This window comes from Rissa tridactyla, chromosome 11, assembly GCF_028500815.1.
Source record: "Rissa tridactyla isolate bRisTri1 chromosome 11, bRisTri1.patW.cur.20221130, whole genome shotgun sequence".
Lineage (NCBI taxonomy): Eukaryota > Metazoa > Chordata > Aves > Charadriiformes > Laridae > Rissa > Rissa tridactyla.
This window is the reverse complement of record NC_071476.1, coordinates 2,294,453-2,318,266: the sequence shown is the minus strand read 5'-3', so window position 1 is coordinate 2,318,266 and position 23,814 is coordinate 2,294,453. Positions and strand designations below refer to the sequence as shown.

At 44.9% G+C, this 23,814-nt stretch overlaps 1 protein-coding gene across 10 annotated transcripts in view; it reads left to right on the top strand.

Annotated features, from left to right (window-relative positions):
• SGCD (sarcoglycan delta) overlaps positions 1 to 23,192 on the top strand; it is a 352,976-nt gene extending 329,784 nt beyond the window's left edge. For all 10 annotated transcript variants that reach the window (XM_054217450.1, XM_054217448.1, XM_054217454.1 and 7 more), the window contains 2 exons: positions 12,388 to 12,511; positions 14,181 to 23,192. In XM_054217450.1, coding sequence (XP_054073425.1) covers positions 12,388 to 12,511; positions 14,181 to 14,354 — 298 coding nt within the window. In that variant the 3' untranslated portion in view covers positions 14,355 to 23,192. The remainder of the gene's footprint in view (positions 1 to 12,387; positions 12,512 to 14,180) is intronic.
• Positions 23,193 to 23,814: the final 622 nt, after the last annotated feature.

The following is a 23,814-nucleotide window of genomic DNA, read 5'->3' as shown; positions in this document are numbered from 1 at the left end:
TGTGTCTTGAAAGCTTGCCAAGCCTTACCTTAAAACCTGTGTTTTCCTCAGGAGTGATTATGTGCAAAAGATAAACAGAAAACAGTTTGATTTTTAGCTGAAGATAAATTGATGCTAAGAATTTTCAAAACATCCTATTCCCAGAATTAAAGTAGTCCCTCTGGAGAAATCTCTGTACCCTCTTTTTCAGCAAGTTGGAGGGTTTTTTTTTTGTTTCCCGATATCTTTCTCTCTCTGCTCCATTCCTCCTTCCACCCACCCACGCAATCCCTTTGTTTTCTTCCCTGTACCATTTCCCAACCTATTTTCCTTTGCGTATTTGAAAACAAGAAAAGATTTGGAAATCTCAAATACCTGTAAGGTTCTCAGTTCTAGACAATCAAAGAGCTTTGAGGCTAACTTCTTCAAATACTCCCCATCCCTCCCGTTGCCCTGCCGCACTCCTCACTTGCAGAGTGGCAACCGGTCGCACGGAGGAGCATTGGGCCCCCCCTCAGTCTCTGTCCTCAGCGGTCTTGTCCCTTCCTTGGCTTTGTCTTGGTGTTTCTCCAGAGATGTGTTTGGTTTTCACTTATTTCTTTTCTCTGTTGCACATTGTAAGTTGTACACAGGAAAATTTTCCAAACTGTCGGAACAGGTTACAAAGCAGTGCTATAACGGGGGGATGGAGAGGAATCTTACATCAGTGGATGCTTATTAAAAATTGGTTGTCTTTCTAAAAGGCAAGGTTTCGGTTCAGCTAGGTTTGATACAGGAATGGGCGGCTGACTTCCAGGCTGGTTTATCCACAAATCAGACTAGGCACTGGTTATCGCCCTGGGCACTGCCGGTATCTTCACCTAGACAGCATCTTTTGTGATCCCTCTTTGCTATCCCAGCTTTAGCAAATAGTAATAAATATAGGGAAAAGTAGGTCAAATTTCATGATTGACAGTGGTTTTGGCCATGTAAAAGGTGTTTCTTTTCAAGTCCTGTTTCTCTGTGCATGGTCATAGATGCTTCTAGAAGGACGTGTGTGCACTGGTGGTTAAGTGAGGCTGCTGCGTGTCTGCCAGGCAGCGGGGCAGGGCAGGGAATTGCAGCTGGAAATAGGAATTGTGCCTCTAATGAGGGAGCAAGGCTGTGAACGAGTGGTCTGGAGGGTGAAGCATCTCCCCAGCTCTCAGCAGGAGCCCAGCACATTGGAAAAGAGGGTTGCTGCATAATAACGGGGTGGATTGGAGGCGTTTGGGCCGTTCCTGCGGTGTTTAGCACGCAGACATACAACCGTATTGCTGGTGTAGATTGTGACTGTGAAAGAGGGGACAAGTCTGGCACGTGCATCCCTTTAGATTTACAATTTATGCATGTTGACCATTTTGTGAAGCATACTGGGGACAGCAAATGGTACATCTTCTGCATAAAAATGAAAAGTAACTGAAAACCGGTTATGTGCTCTATATAGCTCTTGATCAGAGGGGGAAAAATGACTACAGATTTGTGGTTGACAAGTTTCAGAAAAGGTTCAACAGAGAGTGAAAATTGACATTTAGCAAATAGCAATTCAGCCTTCATTTCTTGCGAAGCTGCCTGAAATAAACCGCAGGTTTTAAACAAAATGTTTGGTCAGTTTTATTGGATGTTGCTTGTCTCATTACTGCAGTTAATTAAAAGGGGGGACAAAAAGTCAAAGCCAGAGTCGATAAGTTTGTTAATAAAGATTTAATTTGGTGGAATCATTATAAATTGACTGTACAGCGAATGGATATGCCACAGGAGTATGACTGTCTGAAGGTCTATAAATGGGTTTTCAGAAATAGCCATCAGGTTGTAGCCAATTTGTCATGCTAAATAAGCTCTTCAGATCCACTTAGGCAAGTGTGTACATGTTTCCAAAGGATATCACCACCAAGGGTATGATACATACAGACACACCTTTTTTTCCAGCAGGTTTTATATTCTCCCATTTCAAATCCTTTTTAGTTTTGTTAGCTCTATATTTCTCATTGTAAGTGATTTACTATTAAGTCCGATCTTTTTAGAAGGAATAGACTAAGTCACTGAAGAAGAGACAAAGTAAATCATCCCTGCAGAAAGCACTGCAGGCTGAACCTCTGCGCTATCCACGTGAGATTTTAACCTACATGACCCTTTTCCTTCATGTCTGACCAAACGGCAGGTAGAAATCCCGTGACAGATAGACTTCAAAAAGAATTTAAAAATGGAAATCTAGATCAACATTTCTTCTCTTCGGAAAGCAGTTCTGATGTAGAAGACTGCGTGCAAACTTCTGACGTTAAGGACGGCGGTATTTGCATAGCACCGCACCCCTGCCAGTAATCCTCTCGTTTGAGAACGTTGGGTTATCACAAGAAAGTGATTTCTCTGTCAGTGATGACAGGCTGGTCTGTTCAGCAGGATTAGTTAACACCCTGAAAAACAGAAGAATAAGGTAAAATTTTTGTATGGTGCAGTCTTCTTTCAGAGCAGAAGAGCAAGCCAGGAAACTAGTGGAGAGTTGGCCCAAATTGACCCACTGGTCAACCACTGGCTGCACCTGAAAGTCGCCCCAAAGTAGAGCACTGTATAACATCTGTGTTCACAGATATTTTATGGATTAATCTAGCAAATTTTAGCTGACTCAAGTACCATGGGTACCCAACTTTCCATTGGGTTTTACAGTTTTAGGCCAACTGAGATGGCCTTTGTCCTCCTGCCACCAGCCAGAAGCCAGTATAAACTTCAGGAAAAAGCCCATTTGAGCCTTGGCTCCAGGCTACGGTATAGCTGTCCCTCTCCCCGTTCCGGGGGCTCAGGGTTGCTATGAAATTCGGTGGCTTCACAGACCTGCGTTGTGATGTGTTCATCTCCTCCGTGTTCCTGGTGGCAACACTTTGGTAGACAGTAGGTAGCAAGCGGTGTCAGTGGCCCCGAGGAAGAGCTGCGATGTTTTGCGTCTATTTCTTTTTCTCCTCCCTGGCTTGGTGACAATACGTCAAGATAATACCCAATCTTAACAGCCTCTTCTGTAATTCTGGTTGAAAGGGTTTCTTCCAATTTATGCCTTTTAATTAGAAGCTTTCAACCTGTAATTAGAAACTTACACCAGCCCAACCTCTGTTTCTGAAAAATGCATTTGTGGTTTAGGCAATTATGGTAACATAAAAAGTAATTATTTTTCTCCATGTGTGAAATGAGCGTGCTCATTAATGCACCCAACAGGCAGAGGATTTTATTTTGTTTCGATTTGGTTTATTTTATTGCAGTAAGTTACATAACAAGGTACAGCAGACAAGCCAAAAAAAAAAACCAAACCCCGAAGGTGGTTTAGGTAGTAATGAGGTATGTCTGAGTACAGAGCCTGTTACTTTGCTGAGAGCGCAGGGACGCTGCCGTCGGCGGGAGCAGAGGCACGGCTGTGCTGCAGCTCCCAGCCCTCTGGTTAGTGCACGCAGCGATTTCCAGACCATCACTTGACCAGTTTTGACCCAGACTACGTAACTCATGACAAGAGACGCTTGGTGTTGGGGTTTTTTTGTAATAAAAATAATTACAGGCTCTTTAGTTCCGGCTAGCGGCACCAGTAGCAGCGCTGTGGCTTAGTTAAAGCTCTCACTCAGCCTCCTCTGTGGTCGTGTCATTTGCTGTCCCGGTGCCAATCGTGCCAGGAGCGGGGACATCTGTCCTTGGATTTTCCTCCAGCCAGAGCTGACTCTGTATTTCGTAGTGCCTCGTATGGCTGGTTCCTGGCAGAGGTTACGTTAGCATACAGGGCTGTACTCCACAGGCTGAATCTTCTCAGTCCCACCCGCAATTGCTATGGTTTATTAATCACGCCCGAGCTCTCGGCTGGTGACACCTCTGCCCAGCGGTGCACGGTGGCACTGTTGCCTGCTCAGGCTGCGGCCCCCGGCCGCTCGGCATCTTCTGCTGGCCGCAGCCAGGCCGTGTTAGGTGGAGGTTTCCTACCGCATGGCACACTAACGACTCTGGATGTTCCGGTTTATCAATTAAGGCTGAAAGATGGGGCGCAGCGGGAGGGAGGTGGTCCTGCGGGCGGCGCTCCGCGCGGGTCTGTCAGGCACAGTAGCCATTCGGAACAAGACCAATCTGCTCACAACCCAGTGGGTGAGGAGAGGGAAGTTGCAGTCATCTCTACACTTAAAATAGGAATAATTCATTTTGCATCCCCGAATCCCTTCCCTGGCCACTTAAACACATCACCTTAAACCACATCTGTATTTACCACACATCATTTTTTACAATCTCCCAATTTCTATGATAATCTCCCACCTTGATTTATAAGCAACAGAATTTTTTAATTATCCAGATGATTTTAATTTTCTCAGCCATACCTCCACTTTGTTAAACATTAATCTCATACTTTTTTCTTTGACAGTCTTCACCCTTCACCACTTCTCCTGTTCATAATGAAACTCGATCTCAATAGTATTACACGGTACATTTTTCTCCCTAGATTAATTTGATACCTTCTGTTTGATCTCTGTTTTTATCTTCTAAATACTATATTTGGCTTCTTGTAAACCATTCCAGAAATTACTTAAAAAGTAAAAAACAAACCCAAACTCTAAAACATTTAGGACAACTTTCCATAATTACATCTCTTTCAGCAATTCCCATGTTGTAGCATGGTAGCACAAAGAATTTACGACTGTATTTTGATTCGTCCATGTTTTTCTAGTTTTACTGCTTTTCAGTGCTCTGAAGAAGCCTCAGTTAGTGCAGAGTGTACTGGGAGACTGCAACAGGGGATTTCCTCTGTGGCGGGAGGATCTGCGTGCTCAAACTCTTCCTCTTGCTGAGGAAGGACAATTTTTTCAGAGGAAAACAGAAGCTGGTTCTCACCTGCTTAGTGCTGGAAGTCGATCCTGTGCCTACAAATGCCTCTGTTCCTCCTTTGTCCAGACCCACTCAAATCTCCTTTGAATATGAGCTGAGCATCTTCCTAGTGCTGGCTTTGACCGACTTTGTAATGATTTCAAGCAGCTCCTGTTACTCATTAGTCCTCCTGCCAGCGCTGCAGTCTCTGAAGAGATATTGGGGTATTTCCGTTGTGTGGTCAGGAGAGTATTGTCTTAGCATCGACTCTGCTTGGGAAGAGTTCACCAAACACAGGATCCACAGCTCAAACTAGGTGAAAAATACACGAACGGTTTCGTTTGGCACTAAGCTGAAGTTAAGAAAACCAGCGCAGATCTATTACACTTCTTGTGATTAAGCACTTCTTTTTGTATTGCGGCTGTAAGAGCTCTATTAAAAAAATATATATTAAAAAAAAAAAAGGAGAGAGAAAAGGAAAGTTGTAAAATGAGATGTAAGGCATTCGCTTGAGATTGAATTAGCAGACCTGGAGCAGGGAGAAATGGTCAGGACTGGATGGCTGCAGCGCACCAGGAGGGGAGGATGGAGCAAGCACACAGGTACCCGCAAACACCCACTCTCGCCTGTTCCTTCGGCCGTCGGGGACTGCAGCACTCGCGGAGTCCACGCAGGTCTGTTCACGCAGGGCGTTCACCGAGTTCCCTATCCGAGGAAATATTAAAGCTTATGAACAATGTCAAGCACAAGGGTAATTCATATTATTTTCTCAACTCCTTTTTCTCTTTCTCTTGACTCAGCTATGTACAAAATGTCTTTAGTCTGCGTTGCCCAAATACAGAGAAGCTCGTTGTTGCACCCCTTGCCATTTGAACCAGACTTATCTCTAGCTCAATTAGAAAACTCTAATTTCCAATAAAGCATCGTTAGACCTCTGCTCCTGTCAGGTCTCTGACAGGTTTAACTGGATTTTCCTTAGGAATTAACCATGGTTTGTGGGTGATAGCTGAAAGAATTTTCTTTCATTGTCCGCTAGATCATATTAGGAATTACATGAGGCTTTGGACCACCAGCCATAAAAATCTGCCTCAGAGTCTGGCTGCACTGGAATCGTCACTTATTAGATTTGCAGCATAAACATTGGGAACTTCACGGTGATCCACGCTGTCAAACTAAACAGTATTTACAGCGCTAGGCAGGATTTACAATTGGATGACATGATAATAATATATCCTTGTTTACTTCTGTAATTAATGTTCCTAAAGAAAATATCCTGGAAACCTTCCATAAGCAAGATTTATTTCTGTTGATTGAGACTGCAATCAGATGTCCCCATTCAAACAGTAATTGGTGTGTTTCATTAAAATGTAATTGAAAACGAGATTTATGTCAATGCTAGGCAATAAATAAGAAGGATACATTTTTTCTTATTAGTGATGATCTCTTGTGAGCTCTCAGTACTTGGTGCTTTTGTGCTGCGCTGTGTACATCATGTTTTGTCAAAATCATGGTATCTTGGAAAAAGACATTGCGCATGTTCCCATGTGGATTTTAACCTCTCACTCCGATGTACCCAGCTCCCTTTTTCACTCTTCCCTGTTTTATATTAGGCTCACTGTTGTTGCATATTTTAGCTCATTTTGTTGTCGTGAAATGGCGTTGCCTTCCTGGAAGGAAACCTAGTGATGAGGAGTAGAGCTCAGGGAAGAGCCTTTGGCTCTTTGGGAGATGACAAGACTTTGCTTGAACTTAGGATCAGTTGAGCTTTTCACCAGGTGAGTCTAGACCCAACCCGTTGTTCCTCCTCCCAAACTTCTTCTGTTCCAATACAAGCGCGGGTAAGACAAATCAAAAAAGTTTAAAAACATTCTAGAACTAGAAAGGAAACGTTGTTTCATTGCAATTCAGTAAAAGCTAATTAACTTCCAGTTAATAGGGAGAAAAGTATTGTGTTTTCTTCTATGAACAGATATATATTTAAGATAACATACAAATAATGGAGTCAGAAGTGTAAGTCCCTGCGAATGGGTGATCCCATTGATTTCATTGAAACAAGGGAGTTAAAACTGAAAACAAATTTCAACCTGAGATACTGGTTCATTACCGGCAAATTGATGGAGCTCTACATTTACTTGCTAGCATAATTTACCAATTGTATGAGATGTAAGCAGGCACAGTGGTAACATTGGCTAATTTTATGCTCAATGTGAAATCTTATAGCTGGTCAGATGGATACCATAAGAAATAATTAGAGTCATTAGAAATAATGGGCTACAGCTGCAGTAATACATGCTCTATTCTCAGTCCAGAGGTTTCTAAGGAAAATTAAATTAGCTCATGTTCCCACACAGCTGCATCGTATGCTCCTCACCTCCTGAGCGTAAACCACTCTTCCCATGTCCATACTGCAAGCAAACTTTGTGCCCCACACAGAAAAATCCCCTGCTGGGGACAAGAAATTCTGAAGCTTGGGGCCATTCTTGTAAAAAAACAAAAAAGTAATAAAAAAAACCCAAAAAGTGGCAGCAATAGGTCCCCAGTTCTCGTTAACTCCTTTCATGTGTTGAGGTGCATCCCTCCGCTGTGCTGCAGCCTTTGGTACCAGCTACGAGTTGCAAGTCCTGCTTGCATCAATAAGGGACCCAGGCAAATATTTTTCCCTGTAAACTCCTGACATTAAACTTTATTCTTTTAAGGGAATTATGTCCGCTTTATTGGAAGCACGTCAGCAGCCCCTAGCTGCGGGTGGTACTGCCCTCACATCTGTAATATCCTCTCTTCCCCCCACATTCAAAAGGCTGTTCCTAATACTAAGGAGAAAGATGCATTATCCTGGAGGGGGTGAGGAGAGGGACAAGAAGGAAATATAATCCATGGTACTGGAATGATTAATGTGACTGTTTATGGTGAAGGAAATGAAAGCTAGAAATCTGGATAAATAATGATCTTTCACTGAAACCACAATACAAACTCATATGCCGACCTCCTTTAAATTATTGCTGAAGTTTTCAAAGCAAAGCGGGGATGGCACTGAAAATCTTGCTCTCTTGTTGAATCCCAGGAGCACAGAATTTCTAGTGATAGCAGGAGAGGGGTTCACTGCAAGATGCACGCATGCCATCACCTCTCTGTACAATGTGAGAGGCTTCGGTGATAGGTTTGAGTAAAAGGGCTTAGGAGGCACATTTATCACTGACCATTAAGCACGGTGAGCTGGAGAAAGGCTTCCCCTGCACACATCATCTCGCGCATTGGTATGCAGCCGAGTGTGCTCAGCGGGAGGAACAAGACTAACAGTATTTTTGATGAAAGTAAGAACCTAATATTGCAGCTTTGGAAAGATCAGTTATCCATCTGCCAACCATCTGTCTTTGGCTATGGTACTTACCTGGCCTTGGTTATTACAGCATGTAGCCGCTTCACAACCACTAATATATTTATCTTCTGGTCCTCCCCGTGGAGTTGGGCAGTGCTGGTACCTCTGTTGCAGAACTAAGAACTGAGATTCAGGGTCAGAGTTGTTATGGCATTTAGGTGCTCAATGGGATTTTCAGAAGTACCTAACACCCGTTGTAATAAGTGGAACCTGGGTACTTTGATAGTTCTGAAAATCCTGTTACTTGTGTCTTTTCTTTTAAAATCTTGGGCTTATATGACACCCTGGGATCCATAGGAGAGGTACCCGTGTTGTGGGCAGTCACCCAGACAGGAGACTCTCCCTTCATCCACCTCCTGGGAGACTGTGGGTGGGACAGGAACAATTTTATGGCAGTAGCTTATCTCCATCCTGAATTCAGCAAGCTGTAACTCTGTGGCTGGCAGTGAATTTGCCCTCCTTGCCCAGCTCTGTGAGAGAGGTCAGACTCTGGTCCTGGAAATACAAACAGCAAAAATAAGCAGCGCCCATGGTCAATAAAAAGGGCTTATGTGCCAGTTGCTGGGATGGAAGATTCAAGAGCAGGAGCAAATAATGAAACAATCTATATTCATGCAGCCACCTTTCCAGCCTACCGCTGTAAGTACGGGCTTACACCTGACCGGGAGATGTGAATCCTCCTGAAAGCTCCGGAGTATCACACTGGAAAACAAATGTTGATTTTGAACAAATTATCTGTTCATCGCTAAATCATTTTCTTTCATTATTAGTCTCCAAATTGGTTCTGCTCTGGAAGACAGAATTAGGTTTAAAAGCAGAGTGTCTCTTAAACACTTGCGTCAAATGAAAGTATTCGGTAAACATTACTCAGACCCCCTAGAGCATAAACTCCTCAACTGCTTTCTCCGGCTTTGCATAGATTTTTCAGCTCCTGGTGTACAGACAGGTGTCTCAGGGATTCATTCAGGATATCAGAAAGTAATCAAATTAAATCCCTTACAATCATGTGGCCCTCAAATGCTAAGGAAAATTTTATTAAGACCTTTCTGTCCTCGTTTACAGTAGTGTAAACTGGGACAAGAGTCCCATGCAAACAGATGGAGTTACACCAATATCGAATGGGTAAGAGAGAGAAGAGTCAGACTCCAAAGCCACGGCACAGGTACAGAACCATGTGGGCTGCAAGGCCAAGTTTCTAATCTCTGGAAGAGCTGCACTTTGCTGTTACAGTGCTTGCACTCATTGCCATAGTTTTAAGGTTGTAAAAAAAAAAAAAAAACAAAAACAAAAACAAAACCCTGGGCTTCAAAATTATGTTTTTAGCATTAAAGGGATGGGGTTTTGGTTAATTCAGCATCTCAGCAAGATTGCAGCTGTCTGAGCTAGTGACAGAGCGGGGCTCAGCTCAGCTAACTTTAAAACACCGACGTGGCGCTGCAGGGAGCAGGGTGGGTTTCGGAGCAGCGAAGCCCCAGCGTTATGTTCTTGTCCCGTGTTACAGCACGGACTATCGGGAGGTGCTTGGGAGCGTCATTTGTGCCTCCATGAGGCAAGAAGCTCTGTAGGGAGTAGGATGTGTCTAATTGCATGGGTTTTCATCAGTGTTTGTAAGGTGCCGTCATCCCGCCTGTAGGTTTTCATTGGGTGGAGGAGGGAGGACGACTCAGTCACTTTGTTAGATATGAAAAGAGAATAAAACTTTGGGACGGTGTTATCTAGTGGACACCCAGGTTCTTGGTAGCTTGTTCAAAGCATGAATTTAACTCGGTTTGATGTTATGGGGACCTGTGTGCACAGGGGAAGATACGGAAGGAGAAGGTCCCTCTTGATCCCCCCGCAACCCTGTGAAGACATTCACCCACTTCCCAGCTCTCTGCACGCTCCAGTAAAGCACTGGTGTGGGACTGGGAGGCTGCTCTGGTACAGGGCAGGAATCGAGAGCTGCTGCTGCTGCAAATGAGTGCGTTTGCCCTGTGGTGTCTGAACACTGTTTTGCACTTAGAAGATTTATTTCTCAGTGGGCAGAAGGGCTACAAGATTAACAGATGAACAAATACATTGAGACAGCCAAGACATCAAAGAAACTGAAGAGTCACTGGGATGTCGGAGAGCTGAAGAGTCACCTGGCCATGGTTCTTAGGAATTATTTTATCCTCAGATTAGCTCAGCTGTTTGGACTCAGCTCAGGGGTTTGGACACATCCTCTGGTGAATTTAGCTACAGCGACTTAAGACATTACTGGCCTCAGCTCTCTGCTTCTCCTCCGGAGGATCCTGCCTCTGGAGCAGAGGCAGCAGGAGGGAATGTGTGCCTGCACCCCAGCCACTGCAGCTCAGATCCTGGCGGCTTACTGCAAGCAGAGCACCCTTCATTCTTGGGGGTAGATACCAGCTTGTGAGCTGCACCACCGAGGATGAGAGCATCCTGTATCCCTGGGCAGGAATCTCCAGGGAAAATGTGGGGCAGACAGCGTGTTAAGCCACTATAATGAAAGCCACCAGAGTGCATGTGCCAGAGCCTAAGGCGCTGTGCTGTGGCTATTTTTACCATAAAGAAATTCTAACAGATATTGGAAAGTCAGTTATTGCAATTGGAAGGTCAGAGGGAATCATATCCCAGCTAGCACTATTTAATGTCAATCATTCTTTGCAAGCTTTTTCTCCTCCACGCAATCTGCAATTCAATCAGGAAAAAAAAAATAGTGATTAGCAGCATCTTAACCTTAGGTTCCTCGTACAGGAACCAGACAAGGGGTGATACCAGTGGAGGGATCAGAAGAAGGTTTATGAAGGATGTAGATTCCCTGCAGAGAGCAAGAAAAAGCAGGTCAGGAAGATTGCGCAGAGGCTGCTAACCATGAGACCACGCTCGCTCCTTGGGCTGCGTCTGCCTCAGTTCTTCCCCGAAATTTAGATGTAGTTGAGTCAACCAGGAAATTACGGATGAGTCTGGGGTCTTGAGGGAAAGGGGTTCAAAAAACAACAATATGAAGACACCAACAAGAGGGAAAGTCATAACTTGAAAAGTGCCACACAGAGGGAACTGTGCCTTTGCTTTATTGAACTGTTGGCTGCAATAAATACATCCGAATTCCCTCAGTCTCCTGTAATGTTGTCTCAGTACAGCAGGAGTCCATTTGAGAATATACTTACTTGCACAAATGATTATATATGAACAGCAGAGAAACAGCTGCAGTGATGCAAGCGAATCCTAAGAGCTGCCCAAGTGAGCTCGGGGGTTGTGTGCTGCCCTTGCGCTGCGGTTTGGTCAGTGCTGCCTGCCCGAAGCCATGGGGGGATGGTCAGTGCTGTCTACCCAAAGCCATGGGGGGTTGGTCAGTGCTGTCTACCCAAAACCATGGGGGGATGGTCAGTGCTGTCTACCCAAAACCATGGAGGCAGAGGAGTTTCTGTTCCACTCCGCCTGCCTGCTTCGCCTGGGAAAGATCATAGTCTAGACTTTGTGATGCTACAGTAAATAAATGGTGATAAAATCAACTAAGACAATATTCCCAAAGAGGAATATCCCTCCCAAAGAGGGAGAATTGGTTTTTATTATAATTTTCAATACAGAAAGCAATAAGACACTATTATAAAGAAGAGACAAGTATAGTACAGGTACAAGACCTACGAATGGATAATCGGCAAGGAAGACTGAACCTTGCGCTTGTGCATCTTACAGCATTAGCCTGAACTGAAAGGTTTGGTTTGGTTGTGTGAGCCAGTGCTGTAACAGGGTTGTCCTGTCCCTGTGTAGTGTACCCACGGTTAGGAGGGGTCAAAGCACTGACAGGCTGTGAGCAGTGGGATGTGAACATAGGAGTGGAGACCAGGAATTTTGGGGTCTTCAACCTTTTTTTTTTTTCATTGATTTCCTTGTGCCCTTAAACCCTTCCAAGCCCTCACATCTTGCATATGAGCAAGTTGGTCATGGGGGAAGCTCTCACACCTTGCATCGTGTCCCAGCGTTCACAGCACAGCAAAGCTGATGTGAAATGTTAGCAGATTGGATTTGTGATGTGTTTTATCGCGCTGTGCATGAATGCTTTCCAGCGGCTAAACCAGGCGTGAATCTGAGCCTCAGCAGGTTCAAAGGTGGCATGCAATGGGCAGTCGGGCTGTGCAGGACGACAGCCTGAGATTCAGTGTGAATGTTCAACCCACCGGCTGCTGTAACTCCCCTCTCTGTTACAGACTGGAGTCGCCTACGCGCGCGCTGGTGATGGAGGCTCCAAAAGGCATCGAGATCAACGCGGAGGCTGGCAGCTTGAAAGCCACGTGCAGGACAGAGCTCAGGCTGGAATCCAAAGACGGAGAGGTAAGCGAAGGACGTCGCGCCCTGCAGCAAAACCAAACCAAGGCGCAGATCAGATCCCCTGCAGATCGGTAGCCTTCTGAGTCACTGAGCTGCTCCATGGGAAACGCTGGTGAGAAGGCACGGGCCAAGCAGGCCTTCCTAGCCTAGTTTCTGCGAGCAGTGCTTGAACGTATCATACGCAAACGAGCCTCACTCTGTGGCAAAGGCGGATTCATTATTTTTAAAGTGCTTGGATAATAGCATCTGTTGTTCAGGCAGATTTATGCGGCTGTAAAATACACGGTGCTCCTAAATTCTTTGTTTCCTTGTCACTTTAGAACAAGATTTACTTGGCCAACATAATTAAATCTTTTATCATACATTTTTCTATAAGAAGAGCTTAATTCACCGTTATTGATCTGAAAAGCTTTTGTAGCTGATGTTTTCATTTTGGAAAGAAAGGGAACATTAGGAGCCACAGGTTGTTGCACTGGGGAAACTTCCAAAGAGGAAGAGAGAATAACTAAAACTGGTAACACAGAACAAAAGTAAAAAAGGTGTTGAGTTAAGCCTTTCCTGGTGTCTCAAAAACACACGAGCACATGGGTCCCATCCCCTCCACCCACCACAATGACGGAAGACACCGAAGGACGTGGCTGAGGAGCTCCCACTGGGGAACCCACCGAGCGCCTCGGCAGGAGGAGCTTCCCATTGATCGCAAACCTCCCAGCAACAGGGCTCCAACAGAAGCTAACATTTTCCTATCTTACTATCAGGTGTAATAAATAGAATGGGATTTTTATTGCAATTCCTGTTATTTCTAAACATTTGCATTTTAAGAGATTCCAAACCCAGATCAGGGCTGTTAACAAAAATACCCCCCCGAAAAAATAACCCTACCTAATATACTGCAATTGAAATCCAAGGCATTTCACTGCTGCAAGCAGTTGTCTTAATGTTTTTAATGCTAATTTGCTTTTAAAATGCATATATTGATCTGTGTCTTTCGGGAGATTAGATAGTTGGATACTAAAACTGGAGACTCACTGTAATTGCAAGATAAGAGCAAACACTGTCAGTTGCCCTGTAATACTCTGATGTGCAGGTTATCTTGCTGTGCTGCTCTCGGGATGTTAGAGCACTCCCCTGTAGCTGCCGTGTGTCTAAGAGCTGCCACACGTTCACTTTTATGTTCTGTTTTACAAGGAGAAATTCTGGTCTGTGGCGGCATTTAAGTTCTTTTTAATATACATGAAAGTGTTACACATATACATAAAACACACATAAAAGTGAGTGCTGGGAGCCTGCAATCATAACTGGCAATGGGATCGCGGTGCCAGAAGTCCCGGTGGAGGAGCGGAGTCGTCGTGTGGACGTGAACCGTTCGTGCTCCCCACCTAGCAGCGTGGTGGGTTAACCCAAACACCGAGGTGCCCCAAGAAGCTCTGAGCCAAAAACCCGTGGTGGGTAGATTAGCAGAAACAAACGGGACGTCTTAGGTGGCTCATGGCACAGGCAGATCACGTGCTGGCCCAAGATTTATCAGACTCTCCCATCTCAATACACTCACCTACCCAGTTTTTGCAGCAGCTGGGGTGTCCTAAGGAAGCTTCTTTAAACACAAGATCAAGAATAACAGATCTCCACTAATTCTCTCTCTCTTTCTCTCTCTTCCCCCCTCCGACTTCAGATAACGTTGAATTCTGCAAAAATCAAACTACCTAACTTGCCTCAAGGATCTTCCTCTTCCGCAGGGTCCAGGCAAAAAATCTACGAGCTCTGTGTGTGTCCCAATGGGAGGTTATTTCTGGCTCAGGCAGGGACTAGCTCGACCTGCCAGATAAACACAAGCGTCTGCCTTTGAGAGACAGTTTGCAGTGGGGCATCGCAGGCAGCACAAAAGCCAGTTCTGGTCTCACAGATTGCAGCTGCCAACTATTTTTACTAGAACACAGAAAGCCTATCAAAGACTTTTTTTGTGTGTGCGCGCGCGTGTGTGTGAATATATATATAAAAATATATATATAAAATATATATATATATCCTCTGTGTAAAACGATGTTTCAGTACAAGGAATCCCAGGGTGACCCTGTTACATTTGTGTAGCATTTCTCTTTCCCACACCAAAATTTATTGGTACAATCTGCTGAATTGGACTCGACGCTCCCCTGGACCCTTCTGTATTAATATAGTCTAATGATCACCCCTCGTTTTTGATCATGTTCTCAGAGCAATGGGATCGCTGGCTGGGCAAGACCCTGGAACCGATGTAGACCCACCAACATACAAAGGGAAGAGAAGCATCTCTGATCATTTTTGCACCATTAAATCAGTGGCAAGAATAAAAAAAAAACAACCCCAATAAAACAGCCAGATGTGCTGTACTGATCACCTAGAGTGATCCAAGATACTGGAGGTTAAATTACACTCTTTAATTTTCACCTGAAGCACGGCTCCCTTTCGGGAGAGATGGATTGTATTTGGCCAGTAGAAAAGTTCAGATCTTCTTCCTGGAATAATCACGTTTTTTTCTGAAGGGGTTTGAGACTTGACTGCGCGTGGCAAAGGATGCCTTGTGCTATTCAGAGGTGACACATCAGCTCTAACCCTAACCTAAAGTCATCTCTGTGCTAACAAAACTGGGGATGCACTTAGTTCTTGTAAGGAAAAAAATTGTGAAAGTTGAACTAAATAGAAAAATCCTGAACCTCCTTACTTAACAGGTGTCCTGGATCACCCTACACACTCTCCATTAGCACCTTTAATTTTGAAAAGATTCGGTGTGAAGGTGCGAAGATTTAAGATTTGGATATTGCCTATCAATGCCTATAGAAACAGAGAAAATTACCTATTCTACCCATGGAAACCGAGAAAATCATATAAAATAGGTGTGTCATGTAGACGCTATGCCAGACTTTTGTCATCTTTCTTTTCGGGATATGCAGTCCAAGGTCACTTAGATTTGATGGAGACTGCAAATATCAGAGATGCTGACAATGAAACAGACTGTTTTTTAAAGATTTCTAATGATTGTGACAAAGCCAGGTGACTGGAAAGCCATGGCTTTGGATGCTGGTTCCTCTAGAACTTGAGACCCAAAAACTCTGTGGTTGAATCTCTTCTTGGTTGCATTTTTCCTTATTTTAAAGTCTAGGAGTCACGTATGGGCAGGATAAAATGTGCAATCTGATCCGGTAGCATTACTTACACAGTTCAATTTTTGAAAAATAATGAGAAGAGCCGAGGTCGTTGAATTCTGACCCATAATTGCATACACATGCATGCAAAAATCTTTGGGGGGAAAAAAAAAAGGTACTAATTACTGCAAAAGTGTCCAAGTCGCAGTAAGTCTCATGAGGACAGCAAGGTTTCTAAGCCACTGAGATGCTTTTGAAAATAATTACCTCGTGCAAATATGACAGATCTGTGCCCATCCCTAGTGTTTTTTCAAGTATTTTTCAAGCGACCTTCAAGATCAAATATAGCTGACAGAAATATTTAGAAATAATTCAGCCCATTCCTTTTTTACGGATTTCCACGTATTTTCTCGTGGTCTGGAGAGTACCAGGGTTTCATTTATTTTTCTTTTAAATTAACAGTTCTGGCTTATTCCAAAGCTGGCTGGACTCAAAGGAAAGATTTCTGCGGAGTTTAGATTAGATGCGTTGCTGCCTAACGAAGCAGCTGTCCCATAAAATTTATTCCTGAAAGAGGATCGGATGATCTACTTTTATTTCGGCTATGCTTTCTGGTTAATTAACAAATTCAAACTATTTGTTAATGAACGATTCCTGTAATTATAATGTCTTGAGTCAACGTTTGAATGCAAAGGGTCACCCAGGATAACAATTGTATTGGGACACAGGACTATACCATCTCTGTTCAAAGAGGGGAATTGTGCCTATGCCTTAAGTCAATGCACTCAGCAAGGAGAAGCACATCATATTTATCTTGTTATTAAAACTAGTTTATTTGGGGGGAGGGACAGGAGGGTGTCTTGGGAACTGGTTGTGCAACTTAAAACAGATATTAATGAAATGCATTAAGACTGTAGGGGCACCTAGAGTGATACAGACTTTTTTTTTACCATGTTAAATACAGCAAAATACTGTGTACGTTACCTCTGGGACCACAACCAAAGTCCCATTCACAGTCCTGCATTTACTGTAGGTTTTTTTTTTCCTTGTTTCGTTTAATACCGATCACAAACCTTGTAGCAAGCACGGCCCGATTCGTAAACAAATCCCGTGTGAGCAGTTGTGAAGACACGTGCAGCAGGAAGAGTACCCGGTACGGAAAAGGAGTGGCGTTAACTTTGCCGTCCCTGAGAGCATTCACGCGGGTGAGAAAGGCAGGGCTGAGCGCAGGGACGGACCCAGCAGGGATGCTGCGCCCCGATTTCCAGGCTCTGCATCCCACCCGAGGGTGGCCGGTGGCTCCGTCCTCACCCCCGTGCACCCTCTGGCTGCTCTGCTGAGGATTTCCATCCCAACAAATTGATTTTGAGTGGCTGGTTTTCTCGGCTGGGCTCTTGGATGAGGTTATCACCTTCTTGTATCATGAAAGCCACGAAAGTGCTTAAGGACATTCAGCCATTTATTTTGGTGTAAATTTCCATGGGGGAGCTCCTCACACATCAGTGCCACCACTGCAGACGCCTCTCTGAGGTGATCAAAGGGTACCTTAATTATGTCTGCGCAGAGGAGGTCTAGTCGCTTCAATACATTTTGCAATCATGTTTATATATTAAAAAGCATAAAATTATACGTTGTGTTGAAAGGCAAGGAATTGTTGCTAGAAAGATTGAATCCATATAGAGACTTGTAAATCATCTGAGCCCCACTCGAGTTTTAAGACGACAGTTCAGATGCGGCTGCTTGCGCCGGCCATTTCATTAGTCCCCTGCTGATCAGCGAGGGGCAAACCAGAGCAAACAGGACTGCGTGTCCGAGATCCCGAGGCAAAAAACAGGCCTTTTGGTTAAAAAGCAGCATGCAAACACATCCAGCTATCTCACGCTTCACAGTTTGTTGTTGGGGGCTGTTGTGGAGTGACCGACTCACCTGTTGGATGAGGCAAATGCACGAGAGTCCCTTTTCCTCCTGCCTTGCCCAGAAATCCCTCAGTTCCTGTACCTGTACGGGTTCGTTTTCCCTGAGTCCGTTTAAATTAGAGCCTCCCTGGCTGGAATTTCATCCATATGCTCTACCCGCCATGGATAAAATGCCAAAATTGAACAAGGGTTTGTGTATTTCTTTGTGACTCGGGCCTGCAGTTTAGTTCAGTTGAGCATTTGCTGTTTGGGGAGACGGAGTTTATCTCAAACCGGAGTTTTGTTTTACCTCCCAACGCCAAGGCAAGGCTGGGGTGGATGGTGGGTTTGTTTCTACTGAGATGCCGGTGACTTCGCGTCCTGAGCTGGGACGGGAGCTGGACGGGTGACAGTCCAGGGCAGTGGGACACTGCCAGCCCCTGGGGGGGCCGTGGGACCGAGCCCTGGCTCCGCGCTGGGTGCAGGGCTGCATTGCAGCTGGAGCACCGACACCCATGGAAGTGCTAATCAAGGGACTGCGATGCTAACATCGATACACCCGAGGCAGCCTCGAATACTGGGGGTATTCATCAATGCGTTTATGTATCGCAACCCTTATCTTTATAGGGCTTTGAGACTTTGTTAAATTTGCTTTAAATGCAGCGCTTTAGACAGCAGTCAGGAAGGTGACTGTCAGTGCTCACCTGCACCTTGTCCATGTGTACGGTGTGACCCTTCTGCCACCGTAGGTGAGTCAGGATGGTTTTTCTAAAGCTAAAAGACTTTGCCATTAGCAAAAGCAGAGATAGATCTTAATACTGACTCTACAGCTGTATCCATTCTCCAGGTTTCTTTGTGGGGTTTTTTTGGTTTGTTTGTTTGTTCGGTTTTTTACACTTTTTGAAGTATATTACCCAGTAGTCAGTGAAATGGGTAGCTTAAGAGTACAAAGAAATGTTAACACTAAAGGAAGTCATCAAAAGGGGAAGCCAGTAACTTCTAAAATATGCGTAAGGCCTCTCCTAGGTGGACATTTTTAGAAAACCAAGTATGTGCAAGAGTGATTTGTATTTGGTTATCTCAGTCACGTGCTGTCAAACAGCTGTATTTTAAGTGGGGTGGGTTTTTTTTTCTCCTTTAATCATAACCATGACATTGCACAAACAAAAAGGTTTAAGGCATAAGCCTAAAAATACCATCTGCAATATACGGTATAGCAAAATGGTGTCTAAATAAAAAAAAAAAAAAGCCTCCCTAGAAATTGCTCCAAGGTTAAAAAGAGATTCCTGTGGAATTTGTGAAGATGTCAGGTTAGTTCACATCATACCCAGTTTGCAAATACAGATGTTCTTCAAGGAAATTAGCTTTTGTTGTCATAAGATGTGCATGCACACACAAATATATAGATACACATGCTCACATACGCTTGTTTACAGCAAATGCCACTTTTCTTTCTATCTGTTGTTACGGCTTTAAGTTTCACGTTGCAAAAGAGAGTGAGACAAAGACCAAAGACTTAGAGAAATTCATCCCTTCCCTGGTTGCCCTCATGCCTGAAATGCATTACCTTTAATGGTGCTTTTTCAAACTGGGCAGGAAAAATACAGGTTTATCGTAAAGCTGCGTTTGAGAGAGTGAAGTGACTCTAACTTTGTTAATGGGGAGAAAAGGAAATAATGTGAAAAAACCTTTAAATGCGTGCAGAGGGTAAGGTTACCTGAAGTTTGAAATGTGAAGAAATAACCCGGAATGCTAAAAGACGTCATCCTGGGCTGAAAGCGTTCCTCGGTATAAACGGAGGAAATGCTCCTGGCTGTGCACTTACCTGCACTCGAGCATTAGCAGATCGGGAGCTCCGGTGGCTGCTCGGCGAAGAAGAGTAACTGTGCCGTAATGATTTCCTTTTAAAAGTGCATACAGTAACAACAACAACAAAAAAAGTTAGAGGCTGTGCCCTTTTTTCTTTTTTTTTTTTTTCTTTTTTTTTTATGGCTGACATTTTAAATTTTGAAATGTCATCACCCAGCATCCACCCCAGCAAGCGCAGGGCGCGTTCCTGCGAAGCCTTGCCAAGCGCTGGGTTGGTGCTTTTTTGAACGTGAAAATACCAGCCTTTTTATTGCCATTGCTGTTGAGGAACGTAATCGTGGCAACATTGCCGTTTTCCCCGTTTTACCCTTTTTCCTCAGATCTGAAATTGCGGTGGAGTATGGGGGTGGCTGGTGTCCTGCCACACACGGGGCTGCGTGCAGGTGGCCACCAGCCCCCCAGTCCCCATCGTGTTGCTTCTCGATCCCCCAAAAAACCAAAACCCGCGTGAAGCAAAGGCACTAAGGTGAAATCGGCGACTTTCAGGTAAATTCTGCAGAGCAATTGCTGTGTGTTCACAGCTGATGTCGCCGAGCTGACGGCTGTGAGCGGAGCAGGGTTAAACGCTGACGTGGCGCTGATGAGGTTACTCAAGCAAGAGCGGAGTGAATTAAACGAGGCAGGTAGGAGGGAGAGGGAAGAAATGGCAAGAGACATCGCTCTAATCACAGTAACGCAGCAAAATTCTTTCTCTGTTTACACTATTATACTTTAATAACATCCATTTTACTAAATATGGTAGCAATTATGCTTGATCTTTCATGGTGCACGGTGGAATTACTGTCACTGAAACCACTTACAGCTTGGGCCGTTCAAGATTGCTAGGGTGGTGTTTCCGTCCACAGTAACCACAGTGGCTTGAGGCTCGGGTGGGAATTACAGTGAATAGCTTGTGTTCAGAAAGCTTTTAACTCTGCTGCGGTTGCGAAGCCCATGGTTATGCATATACAGCCCTGAGGCTTTATCGTTTCAGATTCTCTCCTCCTGCCACTTGAATTGTATTGTGCCCTTGCAAAAAGCAACACGCTTGCTTTATACAGGAAAAGATGGATATTTAAAGCTGCGGGATTTTTATCTGAAGCGAAGAAGGTAATACAATCAGAGCGCACCACCAAGATTTCCCATCCCAGTCACTTTAAACTGGAAGTGCGAGTCCCTTAAAAATTAATTTGCTACAAGTGTAATTCCTGTGGGAAAGTTAGCACCGGTGTCACCCCCAGGAAATGTCTCACCTTATTACAGCTCGGAGCCACGCGGTGGCTGGGATTTTCTGCCACGGGTGGGTAGTGCCAGGCTGCCTGTTCAGAGGAAGCCAGATTTCCTTTGAGGCAACTCATCGCCATGGATGGAGTTTTTGTTACTTTTTAACCTGTATTAAAAAATAGGAAGGCTATGTCCACTGTGAAGCAATATGTAATTGTATGTTTGTCTTGCGTTTAGTTGGTTTATTCTCTCTGCCAGCAAGAGAAAAATATCAGAAGGAGAAACTTGCGCACAAGTTTTACATTTACATTGTGCCCTGCTGCCAAATGCTTTAGATAAAAAACACGCAGCCTTAGTTAAACAGTCTTTTCTCGTAAGATTAAAAAGGACTCTCCGGAGCCTTTCATCAGGTCCTGCCCAAATGGGGAGTCTCACCACTTCTAACACGTCGGCCATTATAGGGGGAGGCCCGTTGCAAAGCATAGGTCATGCGCGTCTTTTCATGGAACGGGAATTTAGAATTGCATTGTACTCCCACGTTTTTGCCCCGTTCAAAAGGCTTAACCACCGATAGGAGATAAAGCGTTCCAAAGCCTGCTGCTGCTAAACGCATTATCACTTTCTAAAGCAATGCAGTTTCTTCGGTCTTTTAAAAAATTTCCTCGTAGCGGAGGCCTTGAAACGTCTTGAGGCAGGCTCACGTTGGAGTGCAAAAGAATAATTATTTATGGGCGGTTCTATTTTTATCGAAGGCTGGATTGTAGATGAAAAAATGTTGCTGTTAGAGTTTCTCCCACGCTTAGCTGCAAACACCACCACCCCCCAACACTACGGCTGGATTTCTCCGGGGCAGCTGCCTCTAGAGCAGGGACTGAGCTCCTTCGCTAAGCCAGAGCCTGAAAATTTTGTCTTCATCTGGGTCCTCCTCTGGGCTTGCACACTTGGGATCAGTGCTGGTATTGATGTGGCAGATAATGAAACACTTCCACAGTATTAATGATTTTACAGATGATCTGTATCTGCCGTCGAAGTGGTATAAATAATGCTGGTAGTTGCTGGTTGCTGTTCTAACAAGCCTTGGACCACCTTGAAGGCATCAGCAGTAACTCCAGAAGGTGCAGCTGCTTTGTCCTGGCAATGCCTGTACAGCATCCCGGGGGATGCCGTGGGGATGGTTCCTCGGTACGCCGCCTCACTCGGGAAGCCTCTGGGGCGGGGGAGGCTGGGGGTGGCTTTGCCCTTTCTCGTTTATCTCCATGCCATGGCCAGGTCCTCTGCACTAGAGACAGCAGCAGGGCACGGCGCCTGCCGTGGGAGGCTGGGCTGGAGCAGTGCATCGGGGCCATTCACAGCAGGAGGATTTGACTCTCTAGCTGGTGTAAATCAGGATTTGGCTGCATTTAACTCACGGGTAGCCGACACCACCTGAGGGTTTGGCCCTAAAGGTTTAGCAACTTTTGTGAAATTAAAATACAGGGTTCAGCTGCCCTGTCTAAACCACAGCCGGGGTGCTCGAGGGACAGCCATGGGACTCCTCGTGCTTCTGGGGTTTCCCTATCACACGGGCGCAGATGAAGAGCTCGAGCCACTGCCTGCGAACGGAGGCGTGCTCATCCAGCGTGGCTCCTTGGCACCACCACAAACCGTGCTGGAGTTCAGCTGGTGATGTGGTGAAGCAGGGGGTCTCGGTGGGTCCCGCTGGTGGTAGGGCAGGGGCAGGGAGGAGCTCACTGTCTTGTCCCTTGCGTGGGTTATCGGAGCGAGCGCAGAAGTTAAGACGATCAGATCCTGCCCTCGCTCAGCAGAGTGCGAGCACACCAGAAGCCTCATAAAGAGCAGAGCTGAGCAATTACACGTGTATCAGAGAAGGGCTCAGTGGACAGCATTCACACCGGGATTTCTCCCCAGGTCAGGGCTTTTCCCGAGCTACGACCCAGATCTCGGTCTGGATCTGCACTATGCAGCAGTTTGGGAACGGGGAAGGGATTGACCTGCTGGAGCTGACTCAGATGCCTTTGGGTTTGGGTTGGTTCTTTTTTTGCCGACCCCTTATTTGAATTAGTTTCCTTGTGCACGAACGCCAATGGAGTCGTCGATATTAACGCAACAAATGCTCCACGTAGGTAGAGCCAACAGCAAAACAACATTGTGCGAGTCGAAGCAAAAGCCCGTTCATCTACAGCAGTAGCGTAAAAGGCATGACCCATACGCGATAGCAGTTCTCATCTGCGATGGTACAATACCTTCTCTGACCTCTACTCTGATCACCACCAATGACCTTGATCGTGTAAACAGGACAAAATGAATTTAAAGTCTTATCACAGTTCTCATTAAGAAATTCAGATTTCTTTGGCTTTTTTTCTTTTTAATTTATGTATGTGTGTGGTTGTGTGGGAAAATATAAAGCTTTTTTGTATCAAATAACATCAATCCTTGCACACTCTATGCAAAATTTTGTAAGCATTGCAATAATGCTATGAATTACACAAGGAACTATTTTAACTTTATTACACTTTCTGTATAAAAAAAAAAATTTGTATTTAAATGATTTCAACTGCAATCTTGTAAAATATATTAATAAAATAATGATTGTTAAGAAGGAAAGAGATGTTGAAGGGGGTTTTTTTGTTTGTTTGAGCATGGCAAACATGAGTTAGACCTCACACTTTCATACGTCTGTAGGATACGGATAGGATGTAACTGCGCGTCTGTAGGATACGCCAGACTGGATCACGCTAGTGAGCCATTTCACAGCATCATGTCCCTGAATATGTTCGTGCCAAAAATGCTGCAGAGGACGAAATGAGAAACTCCGCGGTTGGCTGTTGGAAGAAAACCTGCCATCAGCAAAACAAAAAAATCTTGCCTTTGGGGAAAGTTGAGTTAACGTCTTGCTTACAGTTTTCTTGAACTTCTCACCCTTGTCCTAGCATTTGTGTCTCCCAGCCAAGAAGCGTCGCAGGCATCCGAGCATCGTAAACCTCTGGGAGAGGATCGTTTGCTGGTAGAGGGGATCTGGTGCTGCTTGTGCTCCAAACCAGCGGGACCCCGGGGTTTTCCAGGGGGGAGCGGCGCTGGGTGCCTGCATCCAGGAACAAACCCCCACTTGCACTCGGCACGGGGAGCACGAGATCAAGTCTGCCTGCAAAGAAATAATGGGTTTTAAAAAAGAAAAAAAAAAAACCAAACCAGAACCAGCAGCATGGACCAACTCACAGAA